General features: G+C 47.7%; 1 protein-coding gene across 2 annotated transcripts; it reads left to right on the top strand.

The window, feature by feature from the left end:
• Positions 1–428: 428 nt before the first annotated feature.
• Positions 429–3,337, top strand: LOC112272480. 2 transcript variants are annotated; one of them, XM_024463381.1, is made up of 2 exons: positions 429–1,866; positions 2,746–3,337. In XM_024463381.1, exons 1-2 carry the CDS (start codon positions 1,091–1,093, stop codon positions 2,777–2,779), a joined length of 810 nt encoding a protein of 269 aa, XP_024319149.1. In that variant the 5' UTR covers positions 429–1,090; the 3' UTR covers positions 2,780–3,337. The 2 variants fall into 2 exon arrangements, with proteins under 2 accessions (XP_024319149.1, XP_024319150.1); XM_024463382.1 differs by having other exon boundaries at positions 2,635–2,771.
• The last annotated feature ends 12,930 nt before the right edge of the window (positions 3,338–16,267 follow it).

Genomic DNA, 16,267 nt, shown 5'->3' on the forward strand with positions numbered 1-16,267 from the left:
GACTAAAGCTCGCCGAAAAAGAAGAGATGGTATATGCATTACGTTTTTTTATCTGAATCACGCGAGGGGCTGAGCGCACGGGTTAAATCACATTCAGATTCCCCACCAACAAAGTAGGCATTTCAATCCATACAATGTAAAGAGGTATGTTTCAGCTAGTAGAATCCAGTAAGAAAGTAGCCCAACCAACAGCTCCGTCACTGAGAAGTCAGAAGGTTTCTAGTCGGGCTAGGGAACTGCTCGTTACTGCCGCGAAGCATCTCGACAACATCCGCCATGGTGGGCCGTTCTTCCCTATCCTTTGCAATGCACAGCATGCAGCCCGATGCGCATGCATCTTTCGAGCTCCTCTTCCTGAGACTTGATACACCGTAATGGATCAATTAACACCTTCAGTTCCAGCTGATCCAGGCCTTCCAGTGTATTCCTAGCCTGAGAAAAATGCCATCAGAAAATTGAAAAGGTGTACCAACCAGCAGGATTGTAATATTTACTTGCCCAATCAATTGATTTCCTCGCCGAAATTGATGGTGTTGAGGAGGACTCCAAAACTGTACACAAAATTGGAAACTGAAGGTTGACTTACACTGTGCCAGTTCTCTCCATCAGCACTTCAGGGTACTCTGGATCCGGTATATTGGATATTTCGAAGCCACTGATCTTAGGAGTCATATGACAATCCAAGAGGAGTTTCCTGGATTCAAATCCCTATGAACCTTGCATGCCAGTCCAACTGCTGCGGCAACCGCCCTGGAAAGTGCAAAATCAACAGTAATTAATCTGGCGCTGGGGTTAACTGTAGCTAATAGTATTGATTTCAGTGGAAACGTGCCATCGATAAACTCGGTCAGTGTTCCATTTGGCATGTACTCTTGGACGGTGGACCACCATCATATCACAGCTTTCAACCTTTACAAACTTGCGGTCTGAAGTCATAATCTCCGAATCTCGAAGCTGCTTTCTTGGCAATATCCCAGAAGTCTAACTATGTTGCAGCAAAGCAAAGGAAATAAGAAAATCAGAATGAGATGACTCCAACGGTCGTCTCCCGGGGTCGCCCCTCGCCGGCGCCTCCCCGGCGCCGTCGGCCATGCCTGCTGCCTCGCGCTCTCTCGCGCCGGCTGCCTCCGCTCCTTCGCGTCATCCCGTCACCGCGTTGGCCGTCTCTGCCGCCCCCAGCGCCGTTCCTTCTCTCTGTGCCGTGCCGGTCTCCAATACCGTGCCCGGCGCTGCTGCTGCCTCGGCTCCTGCTGCTGCGCTGGACGCCGCTCCTCCTTCTTCACTGGACTTCTGGATCAAAGGGGCGTCGGATCTGCAGGTGGCGTTCGACTTCCTCACACCACCCTCCCGTCGTGTGGCCTCTGACCTCTTGGTGGGCTCTTATGAGGAGATCTTCGGGGACCTCTGCGACGCGGATTACTCGCAGGCGGAGGCGTTCCAATCCATCTGCCTGCAGGACGCCTCGCGTCGGGCGGCTGGTCGCTGCTCTTCGTCGGACTTGGCTCTCTTCTTGCGTGGCCACGCGGAGTTTGTGCTGGAGTGCTCCCTCCCGGGTCCACCGCCGGGCTCCCCGGCCGAGGGCTCAGGACCCTGCTTTCCGCCCCTGATCCGCGAGGTTGGCCGGAAATTTGCCAAAGCCACCTTCCTCAGACACCGTCAACCGGTTCATCCTCTTTCCAGAGATGCGGCGTTCCTCATGGTGGTCTCCTTCGGACGGGCTAACTTCCGTTTGGACCTGCGCTCCGTTGAGCTCGCGCTCGAGGCGGTGCTTGGCGCTCGGGGTGGTCTCCTTCAGGTTGTTCGTCTGGCCGAGCGCGTCTTCCGCTTCTCGGTCTGCAGCAAGCAGTCGGTCTGGACATTCTCAAGGTCAGCGCCGTGTCTAACCAGAGCTTCCTGTGCTTCTTTTAATGCACTACACAAATTTATTTGTGCTTGGAGATACTTTTCCAGTATCTTCTTCTTTCGCGCATCCAGAAAATTGCAGGTCTATTAGTTAACTTTGTCAATGTCTTAAATAATAAAGAGAAGCTGTCAGTGAACTGCTGTTGATATGTCCTTTAGGGGAACACTTAGTCAATAGGTACACTGGCCGGTGTCCATTTATCTGTTCTTTGTCAGAACATAGCCACCATTTTTGCCAATTCCTATGTTGAGATTAACAGTGCAGATACCTGTTGGGATTTAAAAGTTCAGCATAATCATTGGTGGATTAATTCCATCACTCTTGTACCCTTGGGGCTGCTGTGCGTTCGATGCCTCCTACGTTTCAACTATATTATCCATGTTTGCTTGCATGCATATGGATGGGCTTATTGTGGTTATGAAACAATATAGTTATTCAATAAATTTAAACTAGTTGTGCCACAGTTCAGCAGGTTTTTTTCTTCAATTGCAGCAGAGTTCAATTCCTTTTGGTATAAGATAGTACTTGGTAGTCATTGAAGTTTTTTCAGTTTTCTGTCCTGATTACTGATGTTCTCAACACATGGTTTTTCATTCAATATTGCACTGAAAATTATTGCGTCCAGTGCATGGAAATAAAGGCGTACGTCATCCCAGTGAGCTACGCTCTAGGTTTGCATTTTCTTTCGGATAGCTCACCACATTTGCCACGTGGACTCGTGGTCCTTGCAGGCTCTAGGTTGTGTGTTGGGGTCGAGAACATTTTAATCTTCGAAGAGCAAACCGCCTCTTTTGTTTTCCCTTCTGCAAGTGACAGTAGGTGAATCTGATCCGCTTTGACAGGCCAGATATTGTTGAGATCCTAAACCGACAATGAAATGTTTCCAATCCCAAAGAGACCTGGTTCCGTCAACAATAAGAAACAGCTGAGGAAGAGGCGATCTGCCGGTAGAGACTGGCTGAAACCTGAGAAGACCGCATTGAGTGTGCAGTCTTTCATGGTACTGTTTCGAAGGCAGCGGAATCTGATCCATGGCCTGTCGGTTGCGGACATGGCAAAGGCGGCTTTTGACCATTTCTCCTCCCTGTTGGGGGAGTCGGAGGATCGTCAATTCTCTCTTGACCTTGAATTCTTGGATTCAAGCCGGGCCGACCTGTCTGACCTGGACGCCCCCTTCACGGAGGAGGAGGTATGGGAGGTGGTTCGACACATGCCGTCCGGCAAGGCGCCGGGACCTGACGGCTTTACCGCTGAGTTTTTTCAGGCTTGCTGGGCTATTGTGAAATCTGATGTGATGGCGGCCTTCGACAAGCTTCACTCGTTGTGTGGGCGTGGTTTCCAAGGTTTGAACTAGGCGTTGCTGGTTCTGATTCCAAAGAAACCAGACGCCGCAACCTTGAAGGATTATCGGCCTGTTAGCCTGATACATTTCTTCGCCAAGTTGGTTGCTAAGGTCCTGGCTTGTAGGTTGGCTCCAAGGTTGGGCACTCTTATGAGGGACAACCAATGTGCCTTCATCAAGAAGCGGTGCATCCACGATAACTTCATGTTGGTTCAGCAGACAGCCCGGTACCTCAATCGGCTTGGGGAGCCTCGGGTCATGCTCAAGTTGGACATTGCCCAGGCTTTTGACTCCGTCTCTTGGGCCCTCCTTGTTGCGGTGTTGTGACATGCGGGGCTTGGGGCACAATTCCGCGAGTGGATCGCCATTCTCTTGTCCACTGCGAGCACCCGCATCCTGTGGAATGGGGAGCCGGGCCCGCCGATTTGGCATAGAAGGGGCTTGCGGCAGGGAGACCCGTTGTCGCCCATGTTGTTCGTGTTGGTGATTGACACGCTCAACCATCTCCTCTCCAAGGCCTTTGAGATGGGGATCCTCTGACCACTCGCACCTCGCCAGTTGTCCACTGGCGTGTCCCTCTATGCCGATGATGTGATATTATTCTGCCACCCGGATCGCTTCGAATTGATGGCGGTCCGCTGCATCCTTGACCTGTTCGGGCAAGCTTCGGGCCTGCGTATCAATTTTTCCAAAAGCTCCCTTTCTCCGATTGGTTGTTCCAATGAGGAGGCCGATGAGGCGGCAGCTACGATGGGTTGCTAGCTTGCCCCCTTCCCGGTGCGAAAACCGTCTCCCGATGCCTTCGACTGTTTGGTCGATAAAATTGCTGACCAGCTCCCTTCTTGGAAGGCAGGAATGATAAAATTGCTAGGTGTTGGAAATATGCCCTAAAGGCAATAATAAATTTGTTATTATCATATTTCATTGTTCTTGATAAATGTTTATTGTCCATGCTATAATTGTATTGATTGGAAACTCAAATACATGTGTGTGGATAAATAAACAAATACCGTGTCCCTAATACGCCTCTACTAGATTAGCTCGTTGATTAAAGATGGTTAAGGTTTCCTAACCATAGACATGTGTTGTCATTTAATAACGAGGTCATATCATTAGGAGAATGATGTTATGGACAGACCCAAACCTAAACATAGCTTTTGATCGTGTCACTTAAGTTTAAGTTGCTTATGTTTTATTATGTCAAGTATCATTTCCTTAGACCATGAGATCATGCCACTCCCTAGTACCGGAAGAATACTTTGTGGGCATCAACCGTCATCTCGTAACTGGGTGATCATAAAGGTGTTTTTCAGGTATCTCAGAAGCTGCTTGTTGGGTTGTATGGATCAAGACTGGGATTTGTCACACCTTGTGACGGAGAGATATCTCTGGGCCCTCTCGGTAATATAACATCCTAATGAGCTTGCAAGCATGCGACTAATGTGTTTAGTTGCGGGGGTATTATATTACGGAACGAGTAAAGAGAACTTGCCGGTAACGAGATTAAACTAGGTATGGCGATACCGACGATCAAATCTCGGGCAAGTAATATATCGCGAGACAAAGAGAATTGGATACTGGATTAATTGAATCCTCGACATAGTGGTTCAACCGATGAGATCTTCGTGGAATATGTGGGAACTATTATGGACATCCAGGTCCCGCTATTGGTTATTGATATTTGATCATGTCCACATGTTCTCGAACCCGTAGGGTCACACACTTAACGTTTCATGTTGCTTGGGTTAGATGAGATAAATGATGATGATATCGAATTATGATTCGGAGTCTTGGATGGGATCCTAGACGCAACGAGGAGCTCCGGAATGTTCCGGAGATAAAGATTTATATATGGAAAGTTGTTTTTAGGGTTCTGGAAAGTTTGGAATATTTCCCGGTTTTGACCGGGAAGCTTCTAGAAGGTTCCGGAGGGATCCGGAGGGTTCCACCTTGAGGCCCACCTATCCCTGGGCTAAATGGGCCTGTGAGGGAGCACCCTGGCCTTAATGGGCCGAGGGGCTAGCCCACAGGGCCCATGCGGCCAGGAGGAGAGTCCTGGCCGCGGGAGAGTCCTGGCCGCATGAGAGTCCTGGCCGCCGGAGAGTCCTGGCCACGGGATAGTCCTGGCAGGCCACGCCTCCTCTACCCCTATATAAATAGAAGGGGGGGCAAGGGAGAGAGACACCCCAAGCTTTCAGTTGGATCTCTCTCCCCTGAGCCCTCCTCTCCTCCTCTTCTCACGCGCACGGCGTAGCCCTGCCCGTGAGAATATTCACCATAGTCACCACGCCGTCGTGCTGCCGGGATCTCGTCTACCTCTCCCTCTCGCTTGCTGGATCGAGGAAGGAGGAGATAACGTGAAGCTGAACGTGTGGATACCAAGGAGGTGTTGTCCGTTCGGCACTGAGATTGATCTCATTGAAAGTTCCACTACACCAACAACGATCTCGTGATCGTAACGCTTAGCGGTCTACGAGGGTATGGTGTTCATGAGCCCTCTCGTTACATATATATTCTTGGGTTTCTTCCGCACTTCTCGTAGGAAAATTTTTGTTTCCTATGCAACGAACCCAACAGTGGTATCAGAGCTAGATCTATGCGTAGATGTTTTGTACGAGTAGAACACAATTTAGTTGTGGGCGTTGATGTTCATATTGCTACCTCCTTTGTGCACTATCGGATTTTGCGGGATAGTGGGATGAAGCGGCTCGGACCAACCTTACTTGTCTTCGCACAAGAGACCGGTTCCGCAATTAACATGCAACTTGTATTGCATAAGGCGGCTGGCGGGTGTCTGTCTCTCCCACTATAGTTGAAATCTGATTTGCAATGGGAGGCCTATATGGTTAATAAGCAATTTGTATATCACCGTTGTGGCTTTTGCGTAAGTAAGAACGGTTCTTTTAGTGCAGCCCCTAAAGCCACGTAAAATATGCAACAACAAAGTAGAAGCGTCTAACTTGTTTTTGCAGGGGCATGTGATGTGGTATGGCCAAGATATGATATAATATATTTGATGTATGAGATGATCATGTTTTGTAATATTTCACGACTTGCATGTCGATGAGTTTGGCAACCGGCAGGAGCCGTATGGTTGTCTCATTAATTATTGTATGACCTTCGTGTCAATGATTTAATCGCCATGTAATTGCTTTACTTTGTCGCTAGTAGTAGCAATAGTCGTAGTAGCAATAGTTGGTGGAGGCAACTATACATGACGCCCGAGGACCTAGGCGCCATGCTGGTGATGATGGAGATCATGCCCGTGCTTTGGAGATGGAGATCAAAGGCACACGAAGAGAAGGCCATATCATGTCACATTATTTATGCATGTGATGTTTATCCCTTTTATGCATCTTATTTTGCTTAGTTGACGGTAGCATTATAAGATGATCCCTCATTGTTAATATCAAGATAATAATGTGTTCTCCCTTAGTATGCACCGTTGCAAAAGTTCGTCGTTTTGAAGCACCACGTGATGATCGGGTGTTATAAACTCTACGTTCGCATACAACGGGTGTAAGCCAGTTTTACACATGCAGGAATACTTTGGTTAACTTGACGAGCCTAGCATGTACAGACATGGCCTCGGAACACAAGGAACCGAAAGGTTAAACATGAGTCATATGAATGATGTGATCAACATGCTGATGTTTACCATTGAAGCTACTCCATCTCACGTGATGATCGGACTTGGTGTAGTGGATTTGGATCATGTGTCACTAAACAACCCGAGGGATGTTGATTTTAGTGGGAGTTCATTAGTAATTTGATTAGCTTGAACTTATTATCATGAACTTAGTAATTGTTCATTAGTAATTGTTATTTGGTGCCTGCGTTGAGCATGAACATTATATCAGGATCTTGTTTAATGCAAGACGGTTATTCATTTAAATCAGAGAATAATGGTTGTTCGATTTATATGAGTAATATCTTTTATGGTCATGCACCACTTGTGAATGGTTTATTTCTATTAAGTCTCGATAGTAGTGACACACATATTCATAATGTTAATGCCAAAAGGTGCAAAGTGGATAATGATAGTTCAACATATTTGTGGCACTGCCGTCTAGGTCATATTGGTATAAAACGCATGAAGAAACTCCATTCTGATGGACTACTTGAATCACTTGATTTTGAATCATTTGATACATGTGAACCATGCCTCATGGGTAAGATGACTAGAACCCCGTTTTCAGGCATAATGGAACGGGCCAGTGAATTGTTGGAGATCATACATACTGATGTGTGCGGACCAATGAGTGCTACAACGTGCGGTGGATATCATTACTTCCTAACCTTCACAGATGACTTGAGTAGATATGGGTATATTTACTTAATGAAAAACAAGTCTGAGACATTTGAAAAATTCAAGGAATTTCAGAATGAAGTGGAGAATCATCGTAACAAAAAAATTAAATTTCTACGATCGGATCGTGGAGGTGAATATTTGAGTTACGAGTTTGGCACGCATTTAAGACAATGTGGAATTGTTTCACAACTTACGCCGCCTGGAACACCACAACGCAATGGTGTGTCCGAACGTCGTAATCGTACTTTATTGGATATGGTACGGTCTATGATGTCTCTTACTGATTTGCCACTGTCGTTTTGGGGTTATGCATTAGAGACAGCCGCATTCACTTTAAATAGGGCACCATCTAAATCCGTGAAACGACACCGTATGAATTATGGTTTGGCAAGAAACCTAAGCTGTCCTTTCTTAAAGTTTGGGGATGCGAAGCTTATGTAAAAAGGCTACAACCTGATAAGCTCGAACCCAAGTCGGAAAAATGCGTCTTCATAGGATACCCTAAAGAAACAATTGGGTACACCTTCTATCACAGATCCGAAGGAAAAGTGTTTGTCGCTAAGAACGGGTCCTTTCTAGAGAAGGAGTTTCTCTCGAAAGAAGTGAGTGGGAGGAAGGTAGAGCTCGATGAGGTTATTGAACCTTCTCTCGAATTTGAGTGTAGCGCAGCACCAGAAACTGTTCCCGTGCATCCTGCATCAGCTAGAGAGGAAGCTAATGATAATGATCATGAAGTTTTGAATGAGACAACTACTGAACTTCGCAGGTCGACGAGAACACGTAATACTCCTGAGTGGTACAATGTTCGTGTCATGAATGTCATGTTGTTGGACAACGATGAACCTGCGAATTATGAGGAAGCGATGATGAACCCAGACTCCGAAAAATGGTTAGAAGCCATGAAATCCGAAATGGGATCCATGTATGAAAACCAAGTATGGACTTTGGTAGACTTACCGAATGACCGAAAGGCCGTTGAGAACAAATGGATTTTCAAGAAGAAAACAGATGCTGATGGAAATGTTACCGTCTATAAAGCTCGACTTGTCGCAAAAGGTTTTCGACAAATTCAAGGAGTTGACTACGACGAGACTTTCTCACCCGTAGCGATGCTAAAGTCTGTTCGGATTATGTTAGCAATTGCTGCATTTTTTGATTACGAAATCTGGCAGATGGATGTCAAAATCGCTTTCCTTAATGGTCACATTGAGGAAGAGTTATACATGGTTCAGCCCAAAGGTTTTGTCGATCCTAAGGATGCTAATAAGGTATGCAAACTTCAGCGTTCCATTTATGGGCTGAAGTAAGCATCTCGGAGTTGGAATCTCCGTTTTGATAAGGTGATCAAAGGGTTTGGATTTGTCCAAACTCACGGAGAAGCTTGTATTTACAAGAAAGTGAGTGGGAGCTCTGTAGCATTTCTAATACTGTATGTGGATGACATATTGCTGATTGGGAATGATATAGAACTTCTTAAAAGTGTTAAAGGCTATTTGAATAAAAGTTTTTCAATGAAAGACCTTGGTGAAGCAGCTTATATATTAGGCATCAAGATTTATAGAGATAGATCAAGACGCCTGATAGGACTTACACAAAGTACATACCTTGACAAAGTTTTGAAAAGGTTCAAAATGGATCAAGCAAAGAAAGGGTTCTTGCCCATGTTGCAAGGTAAGATATTGAGTAAGACTCAGTGTCCAGCTTCGGCAGAAGATAGAGAAAAGATGAATAGTATCCCCTATGCCTCAGCCATAGGCTCTATTATGTATGCCATGCTGTGTACTAGACCAGACGTGTGTCATGCTGTTAGTTTGACTAGCAGGTACCAAAGTGATCCAGGAGTGGAACACCGGACAGCAGTTAAGAATATCCTTAAGTACCTAAAAAGGACTAAAGAAATGTTTCTCGTTTATGGAGGTGACGAACAGCTCGTCGTAAAGGGTTACGTCGATGCTAGTTTTGACACTGATCCGGATGACTCTAAGTCTCAATCCGGATACGTATTTATTTTGAATGGTGGTGCAGTTAGCTGGAGGAGTTCCAAGCAGAGCGTTGTGGCAGCATCAACAACTGAAGCGGAATATGTGGCTGCTTCAGAAGCGGTACAGGAAGGAGTTTGGATGAAGGAGTTCATATCTGAACTTGGTGTGGTTCCGAGTGCGTTGGATCCCATGGACATCTATTGTGACAACACTGGTGCCATAGCCAACGCCAAGGAGCCGAGGTCTCACAAGAATTCCAAGCATATTAAACGCCGGTTTCACACTATTCATGAATATGTCAAGGATGGTGACATAAAGATTTGCAAAGTACATACGGATCTGAATGTCGCAGATCCGTTGACTAAACCTCTTCCACGAGCAAAACATGATCAACACCAAGACTCCATGGGTGTTAGATTTATTACAATGTAAACTAGATTATTGACTCTAGTGCAAGTGGGAGACTGTTGGAAATATGCCCTAGAGGCAATAATAAATTTGTTATTATCATATTTCATTGTTCTTGATAAATGTTTATTGCCCATGCTATAATTGTATTGATTGGAAACTCAAATACATGTGTGGATAAATAAACAAATACCGTGTCCCTAATACGCCTCTACCAGATTAGCTCGTTGATTAAAGATGGTTAAGGTTTGCTAACCATAGACATGTGTTGTCATTTAATAACGAGGTCATATCATTAGGAGAATGATGTGATGGACAGACCCAAAACTAAACATAGCTTTTGATCGTGTCACTTAAGTTTAAGTTGCTTATGTTTTATTATGTCAAGTATTATTTCTTTAGACCATGAGATCATGCCACTCCCTAGTACCGGAAGAATACTTTGTGGGCATCAACCGTCATCTCGTAACTGGGTGATCATAAAGGTGTTTTTCAGGTATCACAGAAGGTGCTTGTTGGGTTGTATGGATCAAGACTGGGATTTGTCACTCCTTGTGACGGAGAGATATCTCTGGGCCCTCTCGGTAATATAACATCCTAATGAGCTTGCAAGCATGCGACTAATGTGCTTAGTTGCGGGGGTATTATATTACGAAACGAGTAAAGAGAACTTGCCGGTAACGAGATTAAACTAGGTATGGCGATACCGACGATCAAATCTCGGGCAAGTAATATATCGCGAGACAAAGAGAATTGGATACTGGATTAATTGAATCCTCGACATAGTGGTTCAACCGATGAGATCTTCGTGGAATATGTGGGAACTATTATGGACATCCAGGTCCCGCTATTGGTTATTGATATTTGATCATGTCCACATGTTCTCGAACCCGTAGGGTCACACACTTAACGTTTCATGTTGCTTGGGTTAGATGAGATAAATGATGATGATATCGAATTATGATTCGGAGTCTTGGATGGGATCCTAGACGCAACGAGGAGCTCCGGAATGTTCCGGAGATAAAGATTTATATATGGAAAGTTGTTTTTAGGGTTCTGGAAAGTTTGGAATATTTCCCGGTTTTGACCGGGAAGCTTCTAGAAGGTTCCGGAGGGATCCGGAGGGTTCCACCTTGAGGCCCACCTATCCCTGGGCTAAATGGGCCTGTGAGGGAGCACCCTGGCCTTAATGGGCCGAGGGGCTAGCCCACAGGGCCCATGCGGCCAGGAGGAGAGTCCTGGCCGCGGGAGAGTCCTGGCCGCATGAGAGTCCTGGCCGCCGGAGAGTCCTGGCCACGGGATAGTCCTGGCAGGCCACGCCTCCTCTACCCCTATATAAATAGAAGGGGGGGCAAGGGAGAGAGACACCCCAAGCTTTCAGTTGGATCTCTCTCCCCTGAGCCCTCCTCTCCTCCTCTTCTCACGCGCACGGCGTAGCCCTGCCCGTGAGAATATTCACCATAGTCACCACGCCGTCGTGCTGCCGGGATCTCGTCTACCTCTCCCTCTCGCTTGCTGGATCGAGGAAGGAGGAGATAACGTGAAGCTGAACGTGTGGATACCAAGGAGGTGTTGTCCGTTCGGCACTGAGATTGATCTCATTGAAAGTTCCACTACACCAACAACGATCTCGTGATCGTAACGCTTAGCGGTCTACGAGGGTATGGTGTTCATGATCCCTCTCGTTACATACATCTAGTATATATATTCTTGGGTTTCTTCCGCACTTCTCGTAGGAAAATTTTTGTTTCCTATGCAACGAACCCAACAGGAGTACCCTGGCCTTAATGGGCCAGGGGGCTGCCCCCCACAAGGCCCATGCGGCCAGCCCACCCTAGGGCTAAAGGGTAACTTGGGGGGGGAGGGAAACCCTAGGGTTTCCTCCCCTAGCCGCCAGCCCCCTTTTTGGAAAGGGGGGCAGATCTGGCCGGCCACCCCCTCCCCTACCCCTATATAAATAGAGGGGGGGGGGGTTGGCAAGGGGGAGGATACACCAAGTCTTCAGTTGGATCTCTCTCCCCTGAGCCCTCCTCTCCTCCTCTTCTCACGTGCACGGCGTAGCCCTGCCAGTGGGGATATTCACCATAGTCACCACGCCCTCGTGCTGCCGGGATCTCATCTATCTCTCCCTCTCGCTTGCTGGATCAAGGAAAGGAAGAGACGACGTGAAGCTGAACGTGTGGATACCAAGGAGGTGCTGTCCGTTCGGCACTGAGATTAATCTCATTGAAAGTTCCACTACACCAACAACGATCTCGTGATCGTAACGCTTAGCGGTCTACGAGGGTATGGTGTTCATCATCCCTCTCGTTGCATACATCTGGTATATATATTCTTGGGTTTTCTTCCGCACTTCTCGTAGGAAATTTTTTGTTTCCTATGCAACGAACCCAACACTAGGTCTGTACCGGAAGGTGCAGAAGAAGGTCGAGAAAATCATGCGGAGTTTCCTCTAGTCGGGACGGGCTGAGGCCAGGGCCGGAAACTGCCATGTCAACTGGGTGAAGTGCTGCCGCCCGTTGTGCTACGGTGGGCTTGGTATCCCGGACCTCGCCAGGCTGGCTTTCAGTCTGCGTGCTCGCTGGCTTTGGCATATGATGACTGATCCCCTTCGACCTTGGCGTGGTTTGGACCTCCAGTTCTCTCACACGGAGCGAGGCATCTTCTTCGCCCCTACCAGGATGGTAGTCGGCAATGGCGCCACCGCCCTGTTCTGGGATGACCGGTGGGTGGACAGGGGCTTTTTCTGAGCTAGCCCCGGACCTCTACCTTCTTGTCCCGAAGCACATTCGGAAAACCCGCACGGTCTGCGAGGCCCTCACGGATAGACGTTGGATTCGTGATATCCAGGGTGCCCTTGGGCCGTTGGCTCTTTGGCATTACATCCAGGTCTGGAGATGGACCCGCAGCGTTCGTCTCTCGGATTCGCCTGATGTCCTCTCCTAGTGTTGGACGAAGGATGGCCAGTATTCGTCCAAGTCGTGCTACCGGGCCCTCTTTGAGGGTGGGATAACCTCCGACTCCTGGAAGCTGATTTGGAAATCTTGGGCCCCACCACGGGTGAAATTCTTCATTTGGTTGGCCTGCCAGGACCGTTGCTGGACCGCGGAGAGACGGGCACGCCATGGCTTGACCCACGCGCCACGTTGTTTGCTGAGCGGCCAGATCTTGGAGACCATGAACCACCTCCTCGTGGACTGCCCGTTCTCCCGCGTCCTCTGGCACGAAGCGCTCTCGTGGATCCGCTCCACCTGCGTCCAGCCGACCGCCGGCGTTTCTTTTGCGACTTGGTGGAAGGAATCCATCCGCTCCTCCCCCCCCACCACGCGGAAGGGCACGACGTCCATGATCTTGCTTACGGCATGGTCCATTTGGAAACATCGCAACGCTGCCGTCTTCGACAATGCAACCCCCAATGTCGCCTCCCTCCTTGACCAGGTCAAGACTGAGGCTAGGTGTTGGGCGGCTACGGGCGTTGCAGGCCTCGAGGCGTTATTGCCGGCAATTTCTAGTTAGGCGCGTCGCGTTGTAATTCGGGTGTGGCCCTCTGTGGTTGTGTACATAAACCTCTTTCTATCAATGCATCGAGACGCAAAGATTTTGCGTTTTCTCGAAGAAAAAAGTACCAGACATATGATGTGCTTCTATTTCTCCTCTTTTTTTTTTTGAAAAGGCAAAAGCTTTACCGCTCTATTAATAAAGAAGAAGCATATGTACAAACAACGAGGGGCAAACCCCTCAAAGCAGAACAATTACATCAGGACACAAAAGTCCTTAGCCCCCGCACCCAACCAAGCAGGGATCTCGTCTTTGATACGGGCGATGACAACACTAAGGGGGGCTGATGAGTTGCGAAAAATGCGACAGTTCCGCTCCTTCCAAATTTCGCAAGCTATCAGCGTGGTGAGCGAACGGGCCCCTCTGGACGGCCGGCCCGAGAGCGATAAGGCAGAGTCCCATAAAGTAGCCAAAGGGCGGTCGTGGTGGTGGTGGGGGTCTAGGGGTGGGGTGGGGGGGGGGAGCCCAACCATGTCCTCGCCGCAAGTGGGAGGCGGATTCTGGGCTGCGACGGCAAAGCTGACTAAGTGGGTCATGCTGCCACCCATGGGAAGCCAGCCTGTCCGCAGTCCAGAGACGATTCTGAAGGGCCAACCAGGCGAAGAGCTTGCATTTCGGAGGGGCCCAAGGGGACCAAATCCTGATCGGGAGAGACGAGAGAGTCGAGCCAAAGAATTGAGCTTTGTAAGCCGAAGCAACATTGCAGGTTCCGGAGGGGCTGAGCTTCCAGGAGACGGAGTCTTCCACAGCAGGGTCGAGGGTCACGGGCTGCAGGTGGTTCCATAGGCGAACGAATTCCTCAATATGGGCAGCAGTGGAGAGGCTCTGAAGGTTAAAATCATTGATCCAAGCGTGCTCCAAGATGGCATTTTGCACCGTCATATTCTATTTCCTTGAGATGTTAAAGATGAGGGGAGCAAAATCTTTGAGCGTCTGATTTCCCGGCCAGGCCGAATTCAGAACCTACAGCCTTTTGACTTTGCACGTAATGGCTGCTCTGGTTCTGGTATCGCTACTGCCTTGCAATTGTGGTACTGCCCAGTGGAAGCACTCATCTGTGCCTGTGCGAGAAAAAGAAAAAAAATGAAAGAACGATGAAATAATAGCAGGAGAATTAAGTTTCTTGAAATAAACAAACACCCCGTAACCAGCTAGTACACCGTAGGACATGGAAAAGAACGCACTGGGTCGTAATCTTGAGACCAAGCAGCTGACGCGTGACAAATGTGCGTTGAAAGAAATGACATATCATACATTCAGAAATGTTTTGAACCATGCGAACCGAGGACATGGGTTCAATCACAGTCTAATTTCACACCAACAAAGTATAAGCATTTCAATTCATACATTCGACCAGATCAACAGCAAACAAGTGGCCCAAGAAGCTTTCTGTGCGGTGACGGTGCAGGACAATCTGTCTTGGTCAGGCCCAAGAAGCCTTGCTGCGTTTCGTGATCCAGAGTTGCTTGGGGCAGGGAACTTATCATTGCTGCCGCGAAGCATCTCAACAACATCCGCCATTGTGGGTCGTTCTTCCCTCTCCTTTGCAACGCACAGCAGCCTGATGCGGATGCATCTTTCCACCTCCTCTACCTGAGACTCGTTGCAGATCGATGGATCAAATGACACCCTCAGATCCTGGCATTCCAGTCTATCCCGAGCCTGAGAAAAATGCCATCAGAATTGACCAAGTTGGATCAACGGGCAGGAGTGTAAATACTACTCTATTTACTTGCCAAATTAATTGAATCCTCGCCACATGTGCTCGTTCCGTTGATGGTATCGAGGAGGACACCAAAACTATACACATCATTCTTCACTGAGATAACACCACTCTCCACATATTCCGGAGGCATATAACCCCTGAATGGTGATATACAGTAAAAATCAACATAATAAGTGAAGAGGTAGATAGATAAAGAGATTCATATGTACTCAGATTTTTTTTTCTAAGCTGAACGTTAACTGAAGATAAAGATGGAAGGCCATCGACTTACGGTGTGCCAATTATCTCCCCCATCTGCATTGCAGGGTACTCTGGATCCACTGTATTGGATATTTCAAAACCACTGATCCTAGGAGTCATATAATAATCCAAAAGGATGTTTCCTGGTTTCAAATCCATATGGATAATGTTTTTGGTGTGGAGATACACAACACCCTGTGCTACCCCCAGGATTATTCGGAAACTTGTGTGCCAGTATATCTGCTCCAACAACTTCCCTGGAAAGTGCAAATGGTAAACCACTCGTTCATTAGAGACAACAAAGTTTACAGAAATTATTTTGGCACCAAGGTTAACTGCAAGCAATATTAATTTCAGTGGAAACATGCCATGGATAAGCTTGTGGAGGGTTCCATTTTTTTTTTTGCCGTGAAAGGCAGGAGCTCTGCCATGCAATATTAGAAGGGGAAAACCAAGTATATGTACATGCGACCGAGGTCGAAAAAAGGAAAAAAGCTAAAGACGAAACAGAGAAAGACTATCCCAACAGACCAAACGCAGCTGGCCGGTAGGACGGACAGAAAAAACCGAAGAATCACAAAAAACCTCACGGCACGGTCACACAATGGAAAGCAAGTCTATGGGTATTAATTGCGTCACGGGCAAGCGACGCGACAACAAAAGCAGGAGCTGCCACGGTCTGGAAGATACGACGGTTGCGCTCCTTCAAAATGTTCCACATGATGTAAATGACCACCCCATTGAAATATTGTCTTCTTTCTTTGTCAATCGTCTTGGATGCTTGAATCCACCAGGC

This window comes from Brachypodium distachyon, chromosome 4 (genome assembly GCF_000005505.3).
Source record: "Brachypodium distachyon strain Bd21 chromosome 4, Brachypodium_distachyon_v3.0, whole genome shotgun sequence".
In the NCBI taxonomy this organism is placed as follows: domain Eukaryota; kingdom Viridiplantae; phylum Streptophyta; class Magnoliopsida; order Poales; family Poaceae; genus Brachypodium; species Brachypodium distachyon.